The 22,458-nt window shown below is 42.0% G+C and overlaps 1 protein-coding gene across 1 annotated transcript; it reads left to right on the top strand.

Moving 5' to 3' along the window:
• The first annotated feature begins 933 nt into the window (after positions 1-933).
• Positions 934-14,977, top strand: LOC138834369 (corticotropin-releasing factor-binding protein-like). The gene is made up of 7 exons (XM_070032996.1): positions 934-1,068; positions 1,420-1,510; positions 1,820-1,977; positions 3,647-3,857; positions 6,021-6,169; positions 10,146-10,263; positions 14,324-14,977. The coding sequence occupies exons 1-7, from the start codon at positions 988-990 to the stop codon at positions 14,479-14,481; spliced, it is 966 nt and encodes a 321-aa protein (XP_069889097.1). The 5' UTR covers positions 934-987; the 3' UTR covers positions 14,482-14,977.
• The last annotated feature ends 7,481 nt before the right edge of the window (positions 14,978-22,458 follow it).

The following is a 22,458-nucleotide window of genomic DNA, read 5'->3' as shown; positions in this document are numbered from 1 at the left end:
TCAGAGTTCAGAATTGTCTTTGCTATAAAAAAAAAGTCTAGTCTAACACCACTAGGCAAAGTTTCAATTTTGGGTCTTTTAAAGACCCAAACATGCCATTTCCTTCCCTTTATGGATGTTGGTAGCTCATGCCCCAAATTCTAGAAACTCAGGTGGCTGAGATCAGAGGATTGTGATGTGAAGTCAGCCCAGGCAGGAAAATGTGAGATTCTTAATCTCAATTTAACCACCAGAAAAGCCAGAAGTGAAACTGTGGCTCAGGGGCAGTGCTTAGGCCCTGAGATCAAAACCTAAGAGGAAGAAAAAAGAAAAACCTGTAGTATGGTCTCATTGTGAGATAGATTGTCTATACTGAAAAGGGGGTAGAAATGTCAGAAGAGGCAGAGCCCCCCCCCATATCCCATAATCTTGGCCTCAAAGCAGAAAGCACTTTTCTCTGCTAACAGCAGTAACTTGCACCTAATTTGTGTCTGCATCTCAAAGCCATCGCTTCACTCTGTGTATTTGCTGTGCACAGAGCACTTCTCAGTGGCTCTTTCTACCAGCAGGTAGAAATAGTCTGGGAATTCCTAGAGGTGGAACAGAATGGCACTTTCTCAGCTGTTTACATGGAGCTAAAGTCATGATTATAGCCACTTGTCCTGGAGTGAGTACATGGTGTCAGACTTGATCCTTCTTCTCCGCCTCCTTCGCCTCCACCTCTAGCTCAGGGAGTTGTAATGACAAAAGTCATCATTCTTGGTGAATAATGCTGGGCCATGCTGAAAATTTGTGGCTGAGGACCCCCCCCCCACTGCCACGCATTTGGTCACAGGGTAACCCATGGTAACTAAGCTTGAATCTGCTACAGGGCAAGGAGCCTCCCCTGTCTCCTGCTGTATAAAAGACACCCTGCCAGGGACCCCAGCAGCTTCTCACTCCGCTGCTCTCCGGGTGTGCAGCCAGCAGCTCCGGAGTGGAGCCTGCAGCTGCAGAGGCAAGGCCAGCATGCCACCCAACTTCAAACTTCAGGGCCACTTCATTCTGCTCTTCCTGGCCGCTCTGAGAGGGGAGAGCAGGTACCTAGAGGTAAGCCATTTCTCCTCGCGAGTGGCAGCCCTCTGCCTTTATTTTTTATTCTTTTATATGGGGTTAGTTCTATCTTCCCCCCTCGGTGGAGTCCTATCCCTCCCACTTGATTTCTGTCGGACAGTTTTTTTCTTCCCTTCCTCTGAGCCTCCTGCCTGCCTTCTTCCCATGGGGGAAGCCCTGGGCTAAAGGAAGGGGTGTAAGACCTTCTCTGGACTGTACACCTTCTCCTCTGCTTTCCCTGGGCCGCATTGGAGGGTCTCCTCCCCCCCCCCACACACACACTACCTTCCCGTCCACTTTCTTTCCCATCCCTTGAACTTTTCTCCTCTGATTGCCTTTCCTTGGCAGATGCAAGAAGCGGTGGGCTATGACCCTCTCCTGCTTTTCAACGCCAACTTGAAGCGGGACCTGGCTGAGCAGCCATACCGCCGCGCTCTGCGTGAGTCTGGGCGCCCTGCTGGCCAGCGATCGCCGCTGGCGCCAGCGGGGTGGGGAGGTTGGGGCTCTGCCCCAGGGCGTCCAGGATCCCCGGGTTGGGGTCAGGGCCTCCGGGTGAGACTCGGGTAGGTAAGGATCTGTGGGATCCCGCCCCAGGGTACGGGAACCAGGAGGAGTTCTGGCTTGGGGCGCTGTGCTCTACAGAGTCCAGGAATGGGGCGCGCGGAGAGGGATTGCGCGAGGCTGGCGCTGTGGAAGCTGCAGCTCAAGATGCCCTCTCACCCCACCCCGGCTTGGTGCCCTCCCCCAGGGTGCCTGGACATGCTGAGCCTCCCTGGCCAGTTCACCTTCACCGCTGACCAGCCGCAGCTGCACTGTGCCGCCTTCTTCATCGGGGAGCCCCAGGAGTTCATCACCATCCACTACGACCTGGTCTCCATCGACTGTCAGGGCGGGGATTTCCTGAAGGTGAGGCACTCCGTCCTATCCCGGGGAACCCTGGGGGGGGGTTGCGGGGAAGGGCGGGGGGGGGGGGAGGGAGCGGCCTGGGGGACCGCGGGGGGGGGGGGGCGTGGAAAGGACCGGAATCCCGCCCCAAGCACAGGGAGCCGGGACAACTCCTAATCAAACATCACTGTACACATTATGGTGCCCTGAATTGGAGAGGCACGCGGGGTGCGGGTGCGGGTGGGGGGGTGGGGAAGGGCATACTGTGGAAACCTCGCTCCAACTCCAAGAAAGACTTCACTGCCCTGGGGTGGTTTAAATTCTTCCTATACGCTTTAGAAGCCCGGGGAACTTGCAAACCCTTGAACTTGCAGCGTGAAAACTGTGATTCAACCTGGGCCAGGCCAAATCTGATCATAGCCAATAGCTAGGAGGAGAGCATGGATCTTGGTGAGAAGGTGAGCCCTACACATCCCAGATCTGAGCTCCCCTGGCTCGGCTCTTGTGGTGCACGATCTTATCTTCAAAGCCTGACAGTTGGATCTGGGAACAGTAGGGCCCTGCAGCTGGGGGAAGGTGGAGGAGGAATCTACTTTGAGTCAGGAGAGGGGAGTACCAGCCCTGCAAGCCCATGGTCCCGCCACACCCAGCTGCCATAATTGCCCAGGTTGGGTTGGGATGGCTGATAGACTCGACTGTCCAATGAGAACAATCAAGATTAAAACCTTCAGAGCAGAATTATTCTGGAGCCTGTCAAACATGTCAGAAATAATTTGTAGCTGGGTTGCCGGCAGTTTGGCTGATGTAGGCTGTGCTGGACTCATTGAACTGGAGTCTGTGGGATTCTGGGAGGAAAGTCAATTGCCTTTTGTCCAGCTAGCAAAAGTACCCCGTGGAGCCATGGCTTTTCTGACAGCATCGCAGAACTAAAGCATTGTTGGTGTTTTAAATAATTTGGGATGATAGCAAAAAGTAAAATAATGGGTGAGCCCAACGCTGGTGGCTCACACCTGTGATCCTAGCTACTCTGGAGGCTGAAATCTGAGGATCATGGTTCAGAGCCAGCCTAGGCAGGAAAGTCATGAGATTCTTATTTCCAATGAACCACCAAAAAAGTGGGAAGTAGAGCTGTGGCTCAAGTAGTAGAGTGCTGGCCTTGAGCACAAAACCCCAGGGACAGCACTGAGGCCTTGAGCCCAAGCCCCGGGACATGCACAAAAACGGAATGTTGCTTCCCCAGTTTCCTTTGCTCTTTGATTTTGAGATGTTTTGTTCATATTTTAATGACTAGAAGAAAGATAGGGCTTAATGAAATCCAAGTAATGCTTCTGTAGACTTCTTTTGGAAAACAATGACCAAGATAAAAATGTGCATTGTCTATAATTTCCTTTTAGCCAAATAATTGAAGGGCTAAGATAAAGCATAGGACAGTTTAGCAGCTTTAAGACCTATACTTGAGCAATTGTTAGCCAAAAAAAGTCATATGCAGGAAAACACATGAATTAATTATGTGTAATTACTCATCAGTCCTCACAGTCCAAATATACAGAAATGGGAAGCAACTAGGCTGGGGATGTGAGCTGTCAATTTCTCACGTAAACTAGCTGGAGAATTTTTCTCTCCTTTTCAATGTTCATGGTTGAAGAGGTTACAAAAGTGACCATCTATGTATTTTATTTTTTGGGGAAAGGTGTTTGATGGATGGATCCTCAAGGGGGAGAAATTCCCTAGCTCCCAGGACCACCCCCTCCCCACCACGGAGCGGTACATAGATTTCTGTGAGAGTGGTCTTATCAGAAGAAGCATCAGATCTTCCCAGAATGTGGCCATGATCTTCTTCCGGGTTCATGAGCCAGGAAACGGATTCACACTAACGATAAAGATGGACTCCAACCTCTTTCGTAAGTGAGCTTCTTGTATTCTCACTCAAAAGATGAGACTTGGGGGAGAGGGTATCAAACCTGATTTTTATTCCATTTATTTCTGTTTATTTCCATCAGTCAGGTTATGAGTACAATGCATCTTGATCAATGTCACCCCTTCCATTATTCTACTAAACCTGCTTTTTCAAGGTAATATTCTCCTAGATGTAGGAAATTTGATGAGAAATGGTTTGAATGGAAATCCATTCACACTTAGAAATCACCTAAAGAATATTTTTTTATTCATTACTGTGAAAATGAAATTAATAGTTTTAAGTGTGCTTCCTGGTCTATCCTAACTTACGGTGGATACAAGTCTATTTTTCTTCATCGTCTTGTTTTGATCTCCTAAGGTACTGTAATGCATTCTGTGACAAACTTTAATCTCCCCAGTCATTCCAGGATAAGCTTAAAGGATCAGATATGCAGCTGTGGTCCTAGAGCTAATAGGCAAAAGCTGAAAGGCTGCACATTTGAGATATGGTAGACAGATGTCATGCCCTGAACACAGGATTGGGCTAGGTTATCTTTGTGTTGCCTTTCCATGCTGAATCGACCATCACATAATTTAAGATTACACTAGAAAGCTGTATAGTTGTGTAGCTGATTATCCTAATCAAAATGAATCCACTCATTTGTTTATGTTTCCCCATTGAAGGAAAAATCTTAAAGAAAGTGAGAAAGCAAGCTAGCAAGCATATCACTCATTACAGGATGCATACAAATGGATGTGACTATTCCATGTAATTGAGGGGTGAGCCCTAACCTCAAGGATAATGTGTTACTGGTCTTCTAATTCTATTCAAAAAAGAAACAGCAGGACAAAGGATGAACTAATGCAGTATAGATACTCACTTGACACTGTGTTGGACATAACCTTATAACTTGGGTGGGGGGAGTAGTGAGGGGGTAAGCAGGAGAAAATGAGAGATGGGGTAACAGTGTTTAAAAACACTGTACTCATTACCTTACCTACCTAACTGTAACCCCCTGCTCATCAACTTTTCCATAAAAATAAAATAGGTTTTCCTTCCCCGGGGTGTTTCTAAGATTAGAGCAGAGTAATTCTAGAGGATGAAATGCCATACTTTTTTATACTTTATTTGTTAAGAAGTCACAAGACACCATCTAGAACTGAGGCATTTCAGTTCTTTTTGAAATTAAGTGTGATTAAAAATAGAAGGAGGCAAGAATTAGGTTTGATCTGGTCAGTCAGAAACTTTTGTACCATAATAAGCAAAAATGCAAATTCCAATGCTTCAGTTTCGTAGATAGAAGAATATCATTAAGTCCACATTTGAGACCAAATTTCAGAATTGAAACCCAAATTTCAGAAATTCTTGAGAGCAGTATACATTAAAATTTTACTTTTTAAAGCTGGGTGCTGGTGGGTCATGCCTATAACCCTAGCTATTCAGGAGGCTGAGATCTGAGTATCACTGTTTGAAGCCAGATCGGGCAGGAAAATCATGAGACTTATCTCCAAATAACCAACAAAAATAGCTGAAAGTGGAGCTGTGGCTCAAGTGGCAGAGCACCAGCCTTGAACACAAGGACAGTGCCCAGGACCAGCACAAAATTTTTTTAAAAAATTAGTCAATATCCAGCAAATGTTCATCAGACTTAAGCCTTCTTTCTATTTAAATCTTAGCCTGAAGGTTTTACTTGAGATAAAAGTATTTAGTTAATTACAAAAAAAAAAATAGGACCCCAAATTCTGTGAGTAAATATTTCAAACAGACAGGGTTTGAGTTCAGGCCTTACTTTGAAGCCTTGATTCTCCCAGATGCCCGCCTTTAACCGAGATGTTAGTAAACAGAAATATTTCTAGAACTTCTACCAGGCAGTACTATTGTCTGGTTGGTAATGTCCTCTGATTGTAATAAAACAACTCCCTGCAGCTGAGGACCTACCTACAGGGTCCATGTCAATGATGGTTTTTGTTCCTCAACTCTTTCCTTTCTGCAGATGTCATTATAATATATATTCTGTCTCTGAGTACAATACTCTAGACCATGAACAGAAACCTAGAATAGGGGCATGATCAATTTCTGTAAATACCTAGCACATCAACTAATGTAAACATCTCTCTGTCTGTGTCTCTCTCTGTCTCTCTGTCTCTGTCTCTCTCTCCTTACAAAGCTTGCAATGTCATCTCTCAGACCCCAAATGGCAGGTTTACCCTGGTGGTCCCGCGTCAGCATCGAAACTGCAGCTTCTCCATCATTTATCCAGTGGCCATCAAAATATCTGATCTCACACTGGGACACTTCCATGGTCTTCACTTAAAGGTGAGTGGTTTGCTTCCTTGCTAATCACTTGGCAAGAGCTGAATTTTATCAGAGCCCCAGCAGATGTGACATCCAAAAATTGGAGCAGCCTTTCCCTTCGGCTATTAAAGCTCCCCTGCACTGCCCTGGCGGCTTTAGCTTAAGCTCTCTTCTATTTCCATCATGCTGTAAGCCTCATGCTCAGGTGCCCATTCTGACAACTTCAATATTTTGCTTGTGACGTAAGGAGTGCTCTCAATTGGTAAACTTGTGGTATGTAATTACAATTGAACTCCCTTGTACTCGTCTTCTTTTACAAAAATTCTCTCCTAGCAGAACCTAGTGTGAGTCATCAGCACAGCTGCTTTTCTGATTATTGGAATTTTCTTTTGATACGAAGGAAGCATTTCATTGGTAGAACTGGGCTAGCGATGGAAGAATGCTAACTGTAGCATAAAATACAAAATTGGATTTTTAGATTGCAAAAAGCACCAAAGTGTTTGCATTACATTTAATTCAATCCATTTGCTTTGAAAATATTAGCTGAGAATTCCTATCAAGTTACTTTCATATGAACTTCCACAGTTGAAGAACTGAATACTAAACTTAGCCACATTTATTTGTGCCGATATCATCTTCCCTGTGAGTCATCCCATTTCCTTCTATGTATGTGCTCAAATGCTGAGGTGAAGATAACATACCTATGTACTGGTATCAAAGGTAGCCGGAGTTCCTAATCAGACAGATTGTAGTGGAAGTCAAATAAATTGGACCAGGGCTGAGAAAAAGAATGCATATCCAATCTCCTCTAGTGGACCACTGCCTATTTTTGCTGTTGTTGCTAGGCCTTGGTAAAAGAATGATCTTTTGATGAGGGGGTATTTGAATGTGTGTAGTTCAGCCTCATTGGTTTGATATTGTTTGTATGTCATCTGCCATCAGGCTTGAACTCTGAGCCTGGATGCTAGCCTGAGCTGTTCAGCTCAAGGCTAGCTCTCTACCACTTGACCCATAGCACCACTTCTGGTTTTCTGGTGGTTTATTGGAGATAAAGAGTCTCATGGGCTTTCCTTCCCTGGCTGGCTTTGAACTGCGATCCTTAGATCTCAGCCTCCTGAGTAGCTAAGATTACAGACATGAGCCACTGGCACCCGGCTCTTCCCTTAACATTTTAGAGCCTTATGTGTTCTAGTCATCTATTCCTTAAAAAAAAAAAAAGTATTTCTTGAGGGCTGAGGATGGTGATGCACACCTGTAATTCCAGCGCTGGGAGGCTGAGCCTGGAGAATGAGAGAGGATTACAGAGGAGAGGTCATTGAACACCAAGGAATAGCAGCATCTGGGCTTCTTTGTTTTGTCCCCTCATTTTACTTTCTGCTTCTTCCCAATTTCTTTGTTTCCCACTTTACTCTTTCAAACATGCCTTTTCAACACCACCTGCTGACATTTGGAACCTAAAGAATCAAACGGAAATTTCTGTCTTTGGAGATGTTCCCCTTGGACACCCTCTCTACCCAGGGGAAAGGCAATTACTTTTTTTTCCTTTCACCCCTATATAGTTTAATTTGACTCTCAATTCACAAACATGAAGCCTTATGCACAGGGAGGTTAATTAAATCTCTATTTCATCACTTGATGAAATTATATGTAAAGTACCTAAACATAGAATCCCACACATAGTAGGCTGTTTTAATATAGAGTCCCCTCCGGGCGCCTTTCATCAGCTGTACAGTTGTCATTATAGTATGTGGTAATTCATGGTATAGTTTCCATTGTATTTCAATGTCCTCCTTCTTCTTCTCCTTCCTCCTCCTCCTCCTTCTCCTCCTCCTCCTCCTCCTCCTTCTTTTACTTTTCTTCTTTTGGTGCTGGTCCTGGGGCTTGAACTCAGGGGCTGATCCTTTTGCTCAAGGCTAGTGCTCTACCACTTCTGCCTTAAAAAAAATAGTTTCTTGTAGATAAGAGTCTCACAGACTTTTCTGCCCAGGCTGGCTTTGAATCATGAACCCCAGATTTCAGCCTTCTGAATATCTAGGATTATAGCGGTGAGCTACAACAGGTTGGCCAGTGTCCTTCTAAATGTGTAATATGTGCACTTCTGCCTAAGTCCCTATTTTCAATTGTTTCCTTTGTGCTAGTTAACTTATAGATACCTATCAGGCTTTGCTACATTTCTGTGAAGAACAGGATTACAGGCAAAATGAGCTATGCAAATTATAGGAGATATTACAGAATGAAATTGAGAATTTCAAGACAGCTTGGTATGGAGGCACATGCCTGTAATCCTAGCCACTTGACAAACAGGCATAGGATGATCCCAGAGAAAGGTAGAGTGAAATCTCATCTGAAAAACAAACTAAAAACAAATGGACTGGAGGGGCGGGGCTACCAAATACAAGGCCTAGAATTGAATCTGCAGCACTAGTGAATTAATTACTTCGATACAGAGAGAGCAGAGCATTAAAGTCAGTACTCAAGCTGGGCCCTGTGTTCTGCACAGGTGGCATGCTGAGGAGGCAGCCTGCTCACAAGAGAGGGGGTACCCAAAGCAATTCAGTAGGGCCAAGAGTAGCTGTTTTCTTTGTGTTGGTGGAGTGAGGCACATGAATTGCTGTGAGTAAGACTAGGGGAAGGGTGAGGGGAAGCAGGGGAAGGTGGCTACAGTGGGTCACACAGATCAGTTCTCACATCCATTCTTCTGTTGAGTACCTTCACATAAATCTGTTTTCATTGAAAGGAGAAAGATGATTGGTGTGTTCAGTGAACTTGGGGCCCTAAGTCAGTTTTATTCTTTCTTTAATAGGATCATAATTAATCAAAATCTTTGTTGATAGAAATGATACGTTCCAATGGAATAAAAATCCTTTTATAAAGAAGAAAGGAGGGGCTGGGAAGGTGGCTCAGTGGTAGAGCGCTTGCCTTGCATGCATGAGGCCCTGAGTTCGATTCCTCAGCACCACATAAGCAAAAAGCAAAAAGAAAAAAGCCAGAAGTGGCGCTGTGGCTCAAGTGGTAGAGCGCTAGCCTTGAGCTGAAGAGCTGAGGGACAGCGCCCAGGCCCAAAGTTCAGGCCCCACGACTGGACCCCCCCCCAAAAAAAAAAAAAAAAAAGAAGAAAGGAGAGGCCTGGGAAGGTGGCTCAGTGGTAGAGTGCTTGCCTCACATGCATGAGGCCCTGGGTTTGATTCTTCAGCACTCCATAAGCACAAAAACACCAGAAGTGGCACTGTAGCTCAAGCAGTAGAGCGCTAGCCTTGAGCTAAAGAGCTGAGGAACAGTCCCTGGGCCCAGAGTTCAGCTCCCATGACTGACAAAAAAAAAAAAAAAAAAAAAGAAAGAAAGAAAAAAGAAAGGAGAGTTGCCTGTGGCTTATGCCTGTCATCTTAGCTACCCAGGAGGCTGAGAGGTGAGGACCATGGTTCAAAGCCAGCCTAGGCAGAAAAGTCCATGAGACTCTTATCTCCAATTAACTACCAAAAAGCCAGAAGTGGAACTTTGTCTCAAATTGTAGAGTGCTAGCCTTGAACACAAAAGCTCAGGGATAGAACCCAGGCCCTACATTCAAGCCTCAGGACTAGCATACACATTAAAAAAAAAAAAAAAAAGTTTCTTCAAGAAGAGGAAAGGAGATGAGTTAAAGGAAAAAAACCTGAAATCCTGTTTATAAAGTGCAGATAACTGATTTCATTTAACTCTGCCTGCCTACATTAAGAAATTCAAATAATTCCATGTGTCCATGTGATTTGAAAAGCAAAGTATTTTAATATTTCATATCAAGTTTATCGATTCCTGTAAGCACATTTTAGACAATATGCCTGATTTACTCAAGCTATTTAGGAAAGTGATTCTTATGATTAATTTCCAGAGTTCCAGATACTAAATACCAATGGCACTTCCAGGGTGCATAGGGCTGATTAAATGAACCCCCCCCCCCAACACTGATTTGACTTCTGTCACTGATTTAAATATACCTTGCTCTGTTGTTTTATTTTCTTAGAGACCTCCAGCAGATTGTGGGGAAATTGGAGACTTTGTAGAGCTACTAGGAGGAACTGGATTAGACCCTTCTAAGATGATGCCATTAGCTGATCTCTGCTACCCTTTTCATGGTCCTGGTAAGCTAGTTCTTCAATTATTAATCATGTGCCCACCCATGTTACTTTACATAAACACCCCTCCACCCTGTGTTTCTATATATTGGAAAACAAGTTCTTCCAAAATAAACTCACTGAGCCAATATTAGAAGTATATGTTTGAGCTTATGCATGATCAAATTATAGCTATGAAGCAAGTAGGATATATATTTAACACTGGCCCCAAGTAAAAGTGAAAAGATAAAACTTTTCATTTTTTTCATATTCTTGGGAATCCCTCCCTTCATCCTCTGTTGTTAAAGTATATATTTATTGAAAGACTAATACTTATTGAAAGACTCAGGGGATCCCTCCCTTCATCCTCCGGAGGCTAAAGTGTATGTTTATTGAAAAACGAATGGTTCAAACCGTAGATGTACCAAGGATTGGTAACAATACTAACAATGACAACAAAATTAATGCAACAATATAATAATAGTTAAATATATTTTCCACTTGTGTGTGTATGTGTTTGTTACTTATAGCAAATAAACAATAAAGGAGTAAGCCTTACTAGAACTGCTGTCTGAACTGCTGAGGGCCCCAACTTCTAGCAGCTAAACCAGCTCCTTAGAGGCCATTGCAGCCCAAAAGTAAATGGTCAATCCTAAAATGGCCGCTTATAATTTAAAAAAAAACAAAAATCAAAAAAACAATTGGGTCGGGCGTCAGTGGCTCACACTTGTAATCCTAGCTACTCAGGAGGCTGAGATCTAAGGATCATGGTTCAAAGCCAGCCCCAGGCAGGAAAGTCCATACAACTCTTATCTCTAATAAACCACCAGAAAACTGGAAGTGGCACTGTGGCTCAAGTGGTAGAGCACTAGCCTTGAGCTGAAGAGCTGAGGGACAGTGTCCAGGCCCAGAGTTTAAGTCCCACAACCAAAAAAAAAAAACAAAAAAAACCCAAAAAACAAAAAAGCAAAAAAAGGTCTGGGAAGGTGGCTTAGTGGTAGGGCACTTGCCTTGCATGCTTGAGGCCCTGGGTTCAATTCCTCAGCACCACATAAGCAGGGGAAAAAAAGCTGGAAGTGGCGCTGTGGTTCAAGTGGTGGAGCACTAGCCTTGAGCTGAAGAGCTGAAGGACAGCGCCCAGGCCCAGAGTTCAGGCCCCACGACCGGACCTCCCAAAAAAGCAAAAAACCCAATTGGTTCAGTATACAGCTGCCAAGCAGAAGCAGACCTTCTTTATTAGAGACCAGTGAGGATTTCCATGTGATCATGTACAGGTGGATGAGGATGGGATAGAAATGACTGGCCTCATGACCAAGCTAACCAAGTGCATGTGTGTGTGTGGGGGGGAGGGGAATTACATTAAACATACCTCTAGTGTGCATCTTTTTTTATTTTTTTTGTCTATGTCTATGTGCATCTTTTTTATTTTTATTTTGTCAGTCATGGGGCTTGAACTCTGGGCTTGGGCACTGTCCCTGCACTCTTCAGCTCAAGGCACGCGCTCTACTGCTTGAGCTACAACGCCACTTTCCAGTTTTCTAGTAGTTTATTGGAGATAAGAATCTCACAGAATTTTCTGCCCAGGATGGCTTTGAACCGCGATCCTCAGATCTCAGCCTCCTGAATAGCTAGGATTAGAGGTGTGAGCCACTGGCACCTGGCTCCATTTGTATCTTAAGAGAAATAAAATAAAAAAAGAAGATGAAGCATCCCAGTGTCTAATCTCATAGGTAATTCCAATCATAGACTCTTCCCTATGTAAGTAAGAAAACTCTAAGCAGAGTCACTTTGATCAGTTGTGCCCAGTTACCTTTAAAACCAGGTCAACTCAACAGTGTTTTCTTTCTCTAACTTGATGCTGAGACCTTGATAGGAAAAACAGGTCTGAGCCAGAATTAATACATAGAGGTAGACACTATGGCCTAGTGTAGTCTCTGTCTCTACCCTCCCTAAACACAACAAGACTTCATTTTTTTTTTTTTTTGACAGTCCTGGGGCTTGAGCTCAGGGCCTGAGCTTTTTTGCTCAAGGCTAGTACTCTACCATTTGAGTCACAGCTCCATTTCTGACCTTTTGGTGATTCATTGGAGAGCAGAGTCTCATGGACTTTCCTGCCTAAACAGGCTCCCAACCTCAATCCTTAGATCTAAGCCTACTGAGTAGCTAGGATGACAGGGGTAAGCCACTGGCACCCAGCTTAAAAGGAAAGTTTAGATTAAAGGACATTTGTTCTTAAAAATCCACATCATTAAAGCCAGGGTCATTTTTCTGATTGAATCACATGACTTTGAAGGTGGCAAAAGAGCTAGACAAGGGCCAAAAATACTTTTGCCTAATTTATGTACATAATTAAAGTCAGTTTTTAGATGGCTTTAAGTTGCAAATAATATCAGTTTTTGGTGGTTCATTTTAAATATGTTTGTTTTTCTTCCACTCTAATCCCACAAGTCCTTCCTAAATTGTTAAAAAGTATAAATTGATTTTGTCCTTTAAATTGAATTTTATTAAAATCTATGTCAAAATAAATAATCGGTACATTAAAGGAAATAAGATGTATTATATGAAGTTTGGAATAAGATCAGAATAACCTTTCAAATTGTTTAAAGAAAAATAAATGTGGGCTGGGAAGGTGGCTCAGTGGTAGAGCGCTTGCCTTGCATGCATGAGGCCCTGGGTTTGTTCTTGAGCACCACATAAGCAAAAAGAAAAAAGCCGGGAGTGGCGCTGTGGCTCAAGTGGTAGAGAACTAGCCTTGAGCTGAAAAGCTGAGGGACAGCGCCCAGGCCCAGAGTTCAGGCCCCACAACTGGACCCTCCTCAAAAAAAAAGAAAAAGAAAGAAAAAGAAATGTAGCTGGGCGCTGGTGGCTCACGCCTGTAATCCTAGCTACTCGGGAGGCCGAGATCTGAGGATCACGGTCAAAGCCAACCCCGGGCAGGAAAGTCCATGAAACTCTTATCTCCAATAAGCCACCAGAAAACTGGAAGTGGAGTTGTAGCTCAAGTGGTAGAGCGCTAGCCTTGAGCTGAAGAGCTGAGGGACAGTGCTCAGGCCCAGAGTTCAAGCCCCATAACCGACCCAAAAAAAAAAAATTGTGGCCCTCTAGTCATAAAGTAAGTGTGAAATTCTCTCATATTAACTAAAATAACTAAAAAAATTTACAGGATCAATGTTTATGATGTTTGAAAACATCATAAATTGACTTTTACCTTAAAAACATGGAATGATTTCACTTTATTTAAGCCCAGGTGAGTGTTTGTGAGGCTCCTGTTACCCAATGGTCATAGAATTTGTCTTCTCAGAATTTAGAAACACCTCATAGAGACAAAAAGTATGGAGGGAAGTTAAGGAAATTACAGCAGCAGGAAGAATTATTGTGGGGCAGCCAAATCTTTCCTAGGAATCAGCTTGAGGCTGGACAAATAAAAGGAAAATGATTTTTTAATTAAAAATATAATGTGACTTTCAATATATGACTACTCAGGCACACCTTCATGAGAAGAGTAAGTTGACAGATGTTCACATGGATAACAAGAATAGTGGATAAAAGACAAGTGCGGATATTAGAAGTTATTTCAGACATGCAGAGCACTGAGACAGAAAAGATGCAGCTGGGCCCTAGAACAGGAGCTAGCCTATACCGTGTGTGTCTGTACTGTGCAATTGACCTTTGATTTACATGCACAACACTTACTATCTAGATCAGGAAAAAATAAGCAGGTGATTTTTAAATCTTTGCTCTACATAAACATCCAGTGGTACATGCCCTTAGCCCTTGATCATTAAACCCCAGGTTTGGTGACACCCTCTTGCAACTGTCTCTGTGCATTTCCAACCTGTCCCAAGGGACAGTCTTGTCCCCCACAGAGAGAAAGTTCATGGGTAGCCTTTGCCCACTTTCCTACCTGATTTCATGATATATCAAAACAAAACAACAACAACAAAAATGCTTCACCCAATAGTGTATGTAAGAGAATGTGTAGAGGGATACGCCTACCATGTTTCACTGTGTTTAAATGATCTGGTGGACAGCAATAGTATGTATGGTTTCTAACCTACTGAGAAACTCCTATTTCCATCCATTACAGCCCAGATGAAAATTGGCTGTGACAACACTGTGGTGCGCATGGTCTCCAGTGGAAAACACATAAATCGTGTGACATTTGAATATCGTCAGCTGGAACCATCTGAACTGGAAAATGAAAATGGAAACAGCATCCCAGAATTCTGTTTGTTGAGCCTTTGAATACCCAAATGACTGGTGTGCTACTAGCTAAATGTGTTCTTAATGGCTATTGTCTATAATTTTGATGACCATCTAGTGAAAAGCTTTTCAAATCAGTCAGTATTTAGGCCATGAACATACAGACACGCTAAGTTTTTGTACTGTGCTCCCTTTCTCTTTGTAATATATTATTGAACCAAGGCACATGGCAAGTTTTCTATTGCATGGTAGGAAGCAAGTTTCAACTGGAAATGTTTGTAATTTACAGGTGTGTTGCAAAACTGAACTCTTAAGTGTAAAACAATGTCGTTTTCAAGGGAAAGAACTACAAAGGAAGGAAAAAGATGTCACTAATAGTTTTCTAACAGAAAACTTCAAAGGCTTGTATATACCAAAGGAGCTGCATCTGTTTATTTTCTGTTAACAATTCTGTTAACAATAGATAGAAGTGGTAGCCATTTTTGGTTGATTTGTAACCAAACTTTGTACTTTCCATCCACAAATACAAACATGAATAAATGCGTTCAAAACATTGGCATCTTGACAATATGTTTTATTTGTTTACTTATTCATTTATTATTTTTGTTGATGCTGGTACTAGGGCTTGGACTCAGGGCCTGGGCACTCTCCTTTAGCTTTTTCACTCAAGGATGACACTCTTATTACTTGAACCATAGTTCCACTTCCAGATTTTTTGGTGATTAACTGAAGATTAGAGCCACATGGATTTTCCTACCCAGGCTGACTTTGAACCATGATCCTCAGATCACAGCTTCCTGATTAGCTAGGATTACAGGTGTGAGTTACAAGCGTCTAGCAATGTTGTACTTTGTTTTCCTGATTAGTCTTTTCCTTTGTAACCCTCAGAAAATGATGCTCTCATGTAGTTCAGAACTAAATGCTAAAAGCGATTGTTAGAGATTTCTCAGAGTTGGTAGAACTCTGGACTGTTGAGATAATTATGAAGAGCAGAGGAAGAATGGCAGTGTTTGGTTGGTTGTAGAAGGGAAGCCTGGAGCAGGAATCTACTTTCCATTGGCCTCTGGAGAGACTCAGTTCATGTCTTTATCACAGTGATCATACTTTTCAACAAGGACAACAAGGACCTCACAATTCTTGTAGACAATTTTCAGAAATCTGAGTACTTCTCTGGTTCTGAAAACAGTTTTGTGTTTGACAAGCAATATGTAGACAACATCTCTGACCAAAAATATCTTCTGAAGAATATTCTGAAGTGAGCTCTTTATGTCAATGGAAGAAACTTCAAACTATGCAGTAATTAATGGCTTCATTATGATTTTTGAAACATATTTAACATAAACCTCATTCAACTATTCTAGAATCCATCAACCAAGCAGAAGGATTAAAAACTAAGGGGAAGTAGAGCTGTGGCTCAAGTAAGTGGTAGAGAGCTAGCCTCGAGTACAATAGTGCAGTGGCAGCGTCCAGGCCCCGAGTTTAAGCCCCAGAACCAGCACACACACACACACACACACACACACACACACACACACACACACACACACACACACACACACACACACACACACACACACACACACACACACACACACACACACACACACACACACACACACACACACACACACCCTGAATGAGAGTTTTGTAAAATACCTAGAATTTAGCACAAGTTTTAACCCAATAGATATTCTGAATGAGTGACTAATTTAGCAAATGGTTGAATAAATTTCTGGATGGGTGGGTGATTATATAATGCTTTATTAGCATCTACAATATTGAGTTCCTCAGTTTACTAAAAAAATTCTAGCTGGTTCCAATAGCTCACACCTATATTCTTAGCTATCTTATTAATAATTGCCAAGCAAGCATTAATATCACTTGAGTCATACCCCTTGCCCTTTTGTTTGTGAGACAGAGTCTCATTAACTTTACTGATCTGTCCTTGCAAAAGTGGACACAACATACAACACTCCTGGATCTGCTTACAGAGTATCTGGGACTACAGTTGTATGCACCACCACGTTCAGCTATAGCTTACACGCTTCAAGAGGATAGCCACTCGTAAGAGTTTTCATTCCAAAAAGATGGAGTGGGTTTTTGGAAACAAGACAAGAGGTGAGATTTCTGGGGGAAAATTCCAGGGAGTCTTGGAGTTCTGTCACATCCACTGAGTGAGTATATTGGGCAAACTTGCCTTTCTTTTCCTTTTTTTTTTTTTTTTTTTTTTGGTGCCAGTCCTGGGGCATTAACTCTGGACATGGGTGCTTTCCCTGCACTTCTTTTGCTCAAGGCTAGTGCTCTACCACTTGATCCATCGCTCTATTTCAACTTTTATTTATTTTTATTAGTTTGTTGGAGATAAGAATCTCACTGTCATTTTTGCCCAGGCTGGCTTTGAATTGGATATCAGAGCTCTACCTCCTGATTATACCTCCAGATCTCTACCTCCTCTCAGGAGGTTTAAGCAATCCACTCAAACCTGCTTTTCTGAGAAAGGTCATTGACCAAGGTCATTAAGATCATTCACTCAGTTGAGTGATTCAGGCTCTTAAAATTCCAACTTTGTCACTTACTTGAGTAAGTCACTTACTCATTTTACATCACTGAGTTTTTTAATATGTATCTTCTTCATAAGCTTTTTTCAAAATGAAATGTTGAAATATATCTAAAACCTAATATATATATACATATATATATATATATATTTATCTAAAACCTATGTGAGGGCTTAAGAGTCTCTGTCCTCTCTTCAGCATTAGTTGCAAACACTCCTTCATTTGCTTGTAATTAGTTGTATTATAGTAAATGAAATCTTACTGCTTTTCTGTTATTTAATTTTGCCTTTTACTAGATGAATCTTTATCTGCCATGTAGTTTTTCTCAGGATTGAAATTCAGTTGGCTCAGTATGAAATTTGGTGATAAAGGATTTTTCTAAATCTTCATTTATTGGCATTTTAATAGCAAAACAGTGTTTGCCTGCAAAGTAGAAGGTTCAGGAAAGAAAAATAAAGGTTTGATGGACAGGATTTACTTGTAGGCAGTGTGTTGATGTGCTCAAAACCACCCAATGAGAGATTTGGGGAAAAGAGCTCCGATTATAGTTAATCATAGGAAATTATACCTCAGTACACTCTTCTTTGTGCCACTGTTGCAGAAAGAAACACACTATTGTATCTTCTGATAAACAGATAGAGGGCTTGTGTTCTAATGGGTCATTTGTACTGATTACCATACATTTTCCTCTTTGCATCCAAGTATTTAGTATTTAGTGTGTGTAGTGTGTGTGTGTGTGTGTGTGTGTGTGTGTGTGTGTGAATACAAACTACACAAAGAGAGAGGATCCAGAGATAGGACACAGGAAATCTGGGTGAGAGAAAGAAGGCTTGATTACAGGGTTTGAACACATAAAGAAAATCAAAGTCTCTAAATTGGACTCTAGGCTTTGCTCCTAGTGACAGCAGTGTTGCCAGTTGCTCAGCTGAGCAACAGAAAACAGGAAGTATCTTATGCTTTAGAGGAAAGACTCAGTGTTGATGCTAGGACAGGAAGTCAGCTGAGCAGGACAGAACTATAACCCTCATCACCAAATGAGTTATCAGATATTGGAGGTTCCCAGTGAGGAGGAGTCACCCTGCTGATTCTCCTCAGATTTCTAAGAACATTTCCCCTGTCTTGATGGTTAGTGGTTCAGATGCAGTCTAGGCGCCATGTGCACAGGCCAAATATGTGGCTACCTAGGTGAGTAAAAGTTCCACGTGACTGAAAATATCGTCCTTCGCTGAAATTGCATCGCTTACAGTGCTTTTCCTTGTGTTCTTTGTTTTATTTTTTATAATTAATTTACTTTATTGTTATTATAAAAATGATGTACAGAGGGATTACAATTATGAATCAGGTAATAAATATATTTCCTTTCATACAGTGTCTTTTGTTTCCTCCCTCCATTCCAGTCCCTCACCTCCACTTACAAGTTGTATGGTTCACGTTCATCAGTGTCCAGTGAGCTCTCCTGCTGTACTTTTTCACCCTTTTCCCCTTGAGTTCTGTTGCTTGCTTTCTTTAGAATGTATATTTAACAAAACAAGTGATTTACTTGTACCTGTAATTAGTTACTTTTCTTGTGGCTGGGTCAAAATACTGATGTAAACACCTTATGGGAGAGGGGAAGGATTTCTTTTGGCTCAGCGTTTTGGAGATTTCAGACCACAGTCTTGTTATTTCTGGGCCTGTGGCAAGACAAAACATTATGATGACAGGAGCATGTGGAAAAGAGACCATTCCCCTCATGGTGGACAGGAAGAACTGGGGCCAGGTAGAACTTTCCAAGACTTGTCCAAGTGACTTGTTTTCTTCAACTAGGCCCCATCTCCTAAAGTTTTTACCACTTCCCCAAACAGCAACACCAAAAGAGGACAAAGTGCTCAAGCTGTGAGCCTGTGGGCGATATTTTCATACTCCAATTGTATAGCATCTTATGGTTTTAAAGATTCAAACACCAAGAGGTAATTAGTCAGTGGTTGGCCTTGCAACTTGGTGCTTATCATTATGACATGCTGTAGAAACGGCAGACAAATGCTGAATAAAGAAGGGGGTAGTGATATTAAAAGTTAAGAAATACCATAAAAGAAACAGACTCAGATGAATGCTCCACTCAAAGCTATCTGGCCAGCCAACAAGAGACTAATGGAGGTGCAGGCTGGCTAGAAGTTCTAAAAGGTATAAAATGAAAGCTCATCAAAGATAAACTTCATGTACAACTTAGTCTTCATGTATGCATATAAAGTACTGGGCTATATACACCCTCCTTACCCTCTCTGTTTGCCCTCTCCCTTATCCTAGTCATTCATTTTAAAGAATGGCATCTTGCCCATGTGAAATGGATGGGAGCAGCTTTAGAAGCAAGACCTAGACCTGTGAGTACAGACTTCATAAAGAACCTAGGCTGGGGAACCTAGACGTAGGGTTGAGTTCTGACTCTGCCACCAACTAGCTGCATGCCCTTGGGCAAGTTGCTGCACCCATCCACCAGCTTTCTCAAATACAGAACAGTTGTACCTGCCATATAAGTGGTAATTTACATGAAGTACTGAGTTCTTGTCTAGATACATGGAAGATACTGTGTATAGTGTGATCCCTTTCCTGGAGATATCATCAATTACATCTTTGGGAATATAATTTCATCTTAAATACTATAAATAATTTTACCAGTTACTATTATACTCCCCCCTTCCCCTGGTATTCAGGTCTGAACTCAGGATCTCATGCTTGCTTGCTTGGTTGAAACTCTACCATTTGGACCATACATCTAGCCTAGCTTTTTGCTAGTTATTTTGGAGTTGGGTCTCATGGAATTTTCTGTCCAAACTAGTCTTGAACCAAGATCCTTTGGATCTCAGCCTTCTGGGTACTTATAATAATGGATGTATCCAGCTTATTTCTTTCTGTTTTTGTCAGCATATATTAGTGTGCAAGGGGGTTCATGGTCTTATTTACATATATGTTTACAAGGTATCCCCATCAACTTTACCCCACCATCATTCTTCCTGATTCACCCTCCCAGTCTGAACACAATCTTCATTGTTCTATTTCATGTATGCATATAAAGGACTGGACTATATTCACCCTCCTTACCCTCTCTGTTTGCCCTCTCCCTTATTCTAGTCATTCATATTAAAGTGTATATTAATTATTCAAAGTTTCCTCTGTGATACATCACACATACACACATATATTAATATATATTATTTAACAAGGCTTACGTGATGATAATTTACTTTGTGAAAAGAAAACAGCATGTTGTTTTTGTAATACTAAATGCTGACTTTTTTTTACCTCCTTAAATGGCCTTACCACTATGGAATTTAGTCATCAATTCATTAAAGTAGGGTGGTCCATTTGCAAGGTTAATAACATGGTAGGCCTGCCTTGCCATTGGCTCAAAGGTAACCAATCCCTTCATAGTTAAGTCCCAGCTGTGGAGCAGGGACCTCCCCTGTGATAAACAACACATGACACCCAGGGTTTCTTGGGAGCCATGGGAATACCAGCCTCAGGGTAGAGGTAGGATGGGGTAAGGTTGCTGTAATCCTCTGTTAAGTTTTCGGCTTAAAGAGAAAACCAAACCAAATCAAACTAAAACAAGGAGAAGGGGAAGCAGAAGCAGAAGCAGAGGAAACAAAAAATATTCTACAAAATTATCTCTAAGATGACAAACGTGAAAAGAAATATTGGGCTTTCTTCTTCATTTACATTATAATAAAATGCCTATTTGTAGATAGCACATGTTCCTTATACCATTTAACAAACTTCCCATGAGTTAAAACATTTACGCCTCTGTCCGCTTTACAGATGGGATAATTGGGGCAGACAGGGGCAGCAAATTGCACTATTGAAGATCAGAGGAGTCAGGATTGGGACTTTAGGGGCGTGATCCAGGAGCTCGTGTATTTAATGCTCACTGCCTTGCTAGATAGAGTCTGTTGCCTTTCTGAAGGGCTCCACCAGCCGTGCAGTGCCAGCAAAAAAAAAAAAATTGTTGTTCTTATTTCTTTGTCCAAATACACCATTCAAAGTGATTTTAGGGCATTTTTCTGGAGGTTTTATAACAAATGGTCCTGTTTCTAACTTTCAGAGTAGCCAAGCATGATGGTTCATTTCATTTGCGAATTTGGTGAGGCCAAGGTACTCAGTGTTTGATGAAATACTCATTGAGATATTGCCATGAGGGTAATTTTTCAATAAGCTGAACATTTAAGTCAACACACTTTGAATAAAACAGATTATCCTCCTTTATGTGGATGGGCTTTATCTAATAAGAGCTCTTGAGGAAATGCAAACATGTGATTGTCTGGTTTGTCTGTAGAACTCTCCACCTGCTCACTTTCTTTTCGTTTTTGTTTTAACTATATTTTTCTTTTGTCTTTTCTTTTTTTGGTCCTGAGGATTGAATCCAGGATGCTGCACTTGCTAGGCAAGTGCTTTGCCACTGAGCTACATCCCAGCCCCAGTCATTTTTATTTTATTTATTGTTTTGCTTGAAAAGTTGTGCTTTGCAGTCAACCATGAGGTGCTGTATGCCAAGCTGCTGTTAAATCCCTTACAGACCAAGGAAGGGTCTTAAGTGATTATGGCCTTTATCTTTGTTCAAAATTTCAGTGGTGGTCCCTTTCCATGGCCACTTTGACCTCACCTACAGAAACACAATGGGGCGAATTGAAAAGCAGGCTCCTTCATTATCTACCTGAGAATCAGCTCTCCAAGATGGAAGGAGCCAACATGAACCCTATTTCTCCATCGACAACATGAGCGAAACGAGAATCCGAATGAAAAGAGGCTGACATACCGTTGTCCCTGTTTTTAGGAAGAACTATAGAAAGAACCATCACCAGTGACACAGGAACTGAACAGTGTGCCTGCGTAAATTCTACGCGATATTCTATTTAGAACCTGTGCTAATTAAATGTTATCAGTTAACATTTTCTCTTAACAAAGCTTTTCTGACTGTTGTCAAATTTCCAGTGAAAAACGTTTAGCTTCCGCATTTCCCTTCAATGAAACCAATCTGGGAGTCACTTTCAGTGCTTAGCTTTAATTGGAAAGGCTCTCTCTCATGCATGAATGAACTGAAAGTCTCCTTAGGTCATTGATAAAATATGCTTAGAGCAAACAGAAACTTCATGGTAGGGCTTTATTTAGGACTGGAGAAACATCTGGAATGTAGCTCTGAGAAGACACGAGCAAAACCTTATGAGGAAGAGGAAATGCCAGTTTTAAAAAATGTGATAAATATAAAAATGAGGAAAAGACTCATTAAAATATATGTTGGGGATGGTGGTATACACCTGTAGTCCCAGCTGTTTGAGAGGATGTGATAGGAGGATCTTGTATAGTACCTCAGCTTCTCCTCCTCCTACTTCTTGTTGTTAGTCTTCTCCTTCCCCCTCCCCTCCTTTTTCTTTTTGTCAAAGGTGCTCTGTGCCTCTGTTTTGTACAGTTTCTACGTGGCTTTTCTAGA

This window comes from Dipodomys merriami, unplaced genomic scaffold (genome assembly GCF_024711535.1).
Source record: "Dipodomys merriami isolate MVZ:Mamm:240054 unplaced genomic scaffold, mDipMer1.0.p SCAF_213, whole genome shotgun sequence".
NCBI classification, from domain to species: domain Eukaryota; kingdom Metazoa; phylum Chordata; class Mammalia; order Rodentia; family Heteromyidae; genus Dipodomys; species Dipodomys merriami.
The sequence above is the reverse complement of the archived record's forward strand: the minus strand, read 5'-3'. Positions and strand labels throughout refer to the sequence as shown.

Excerpts from the sequence above, each read along its gene's own strand:
- LOC138834369 (XM_070032996.1), top strand. The coding sequence starts at position 988 with ATGCCACCCAACTTCAAACTTCAGGGCCACTTCATTCTGCTCTTCCTG. Across the intron at positions 1,069-1,419 it reads GGGAGAGCAGGTACCTAGAG|ATGCAAGAAGCGGTGGGCTA; the intron begins GTAAGCCATTTC and ends TTTCCTTGGCAG. Across the intron at positions 6,170-10,145 it reads TCCATGGTCTTCACTTAAAG|AGACCTCCAGCAGATTGTGG; the intron begins GTGAGTGGTTTG and ends TTATTTTCTTAG.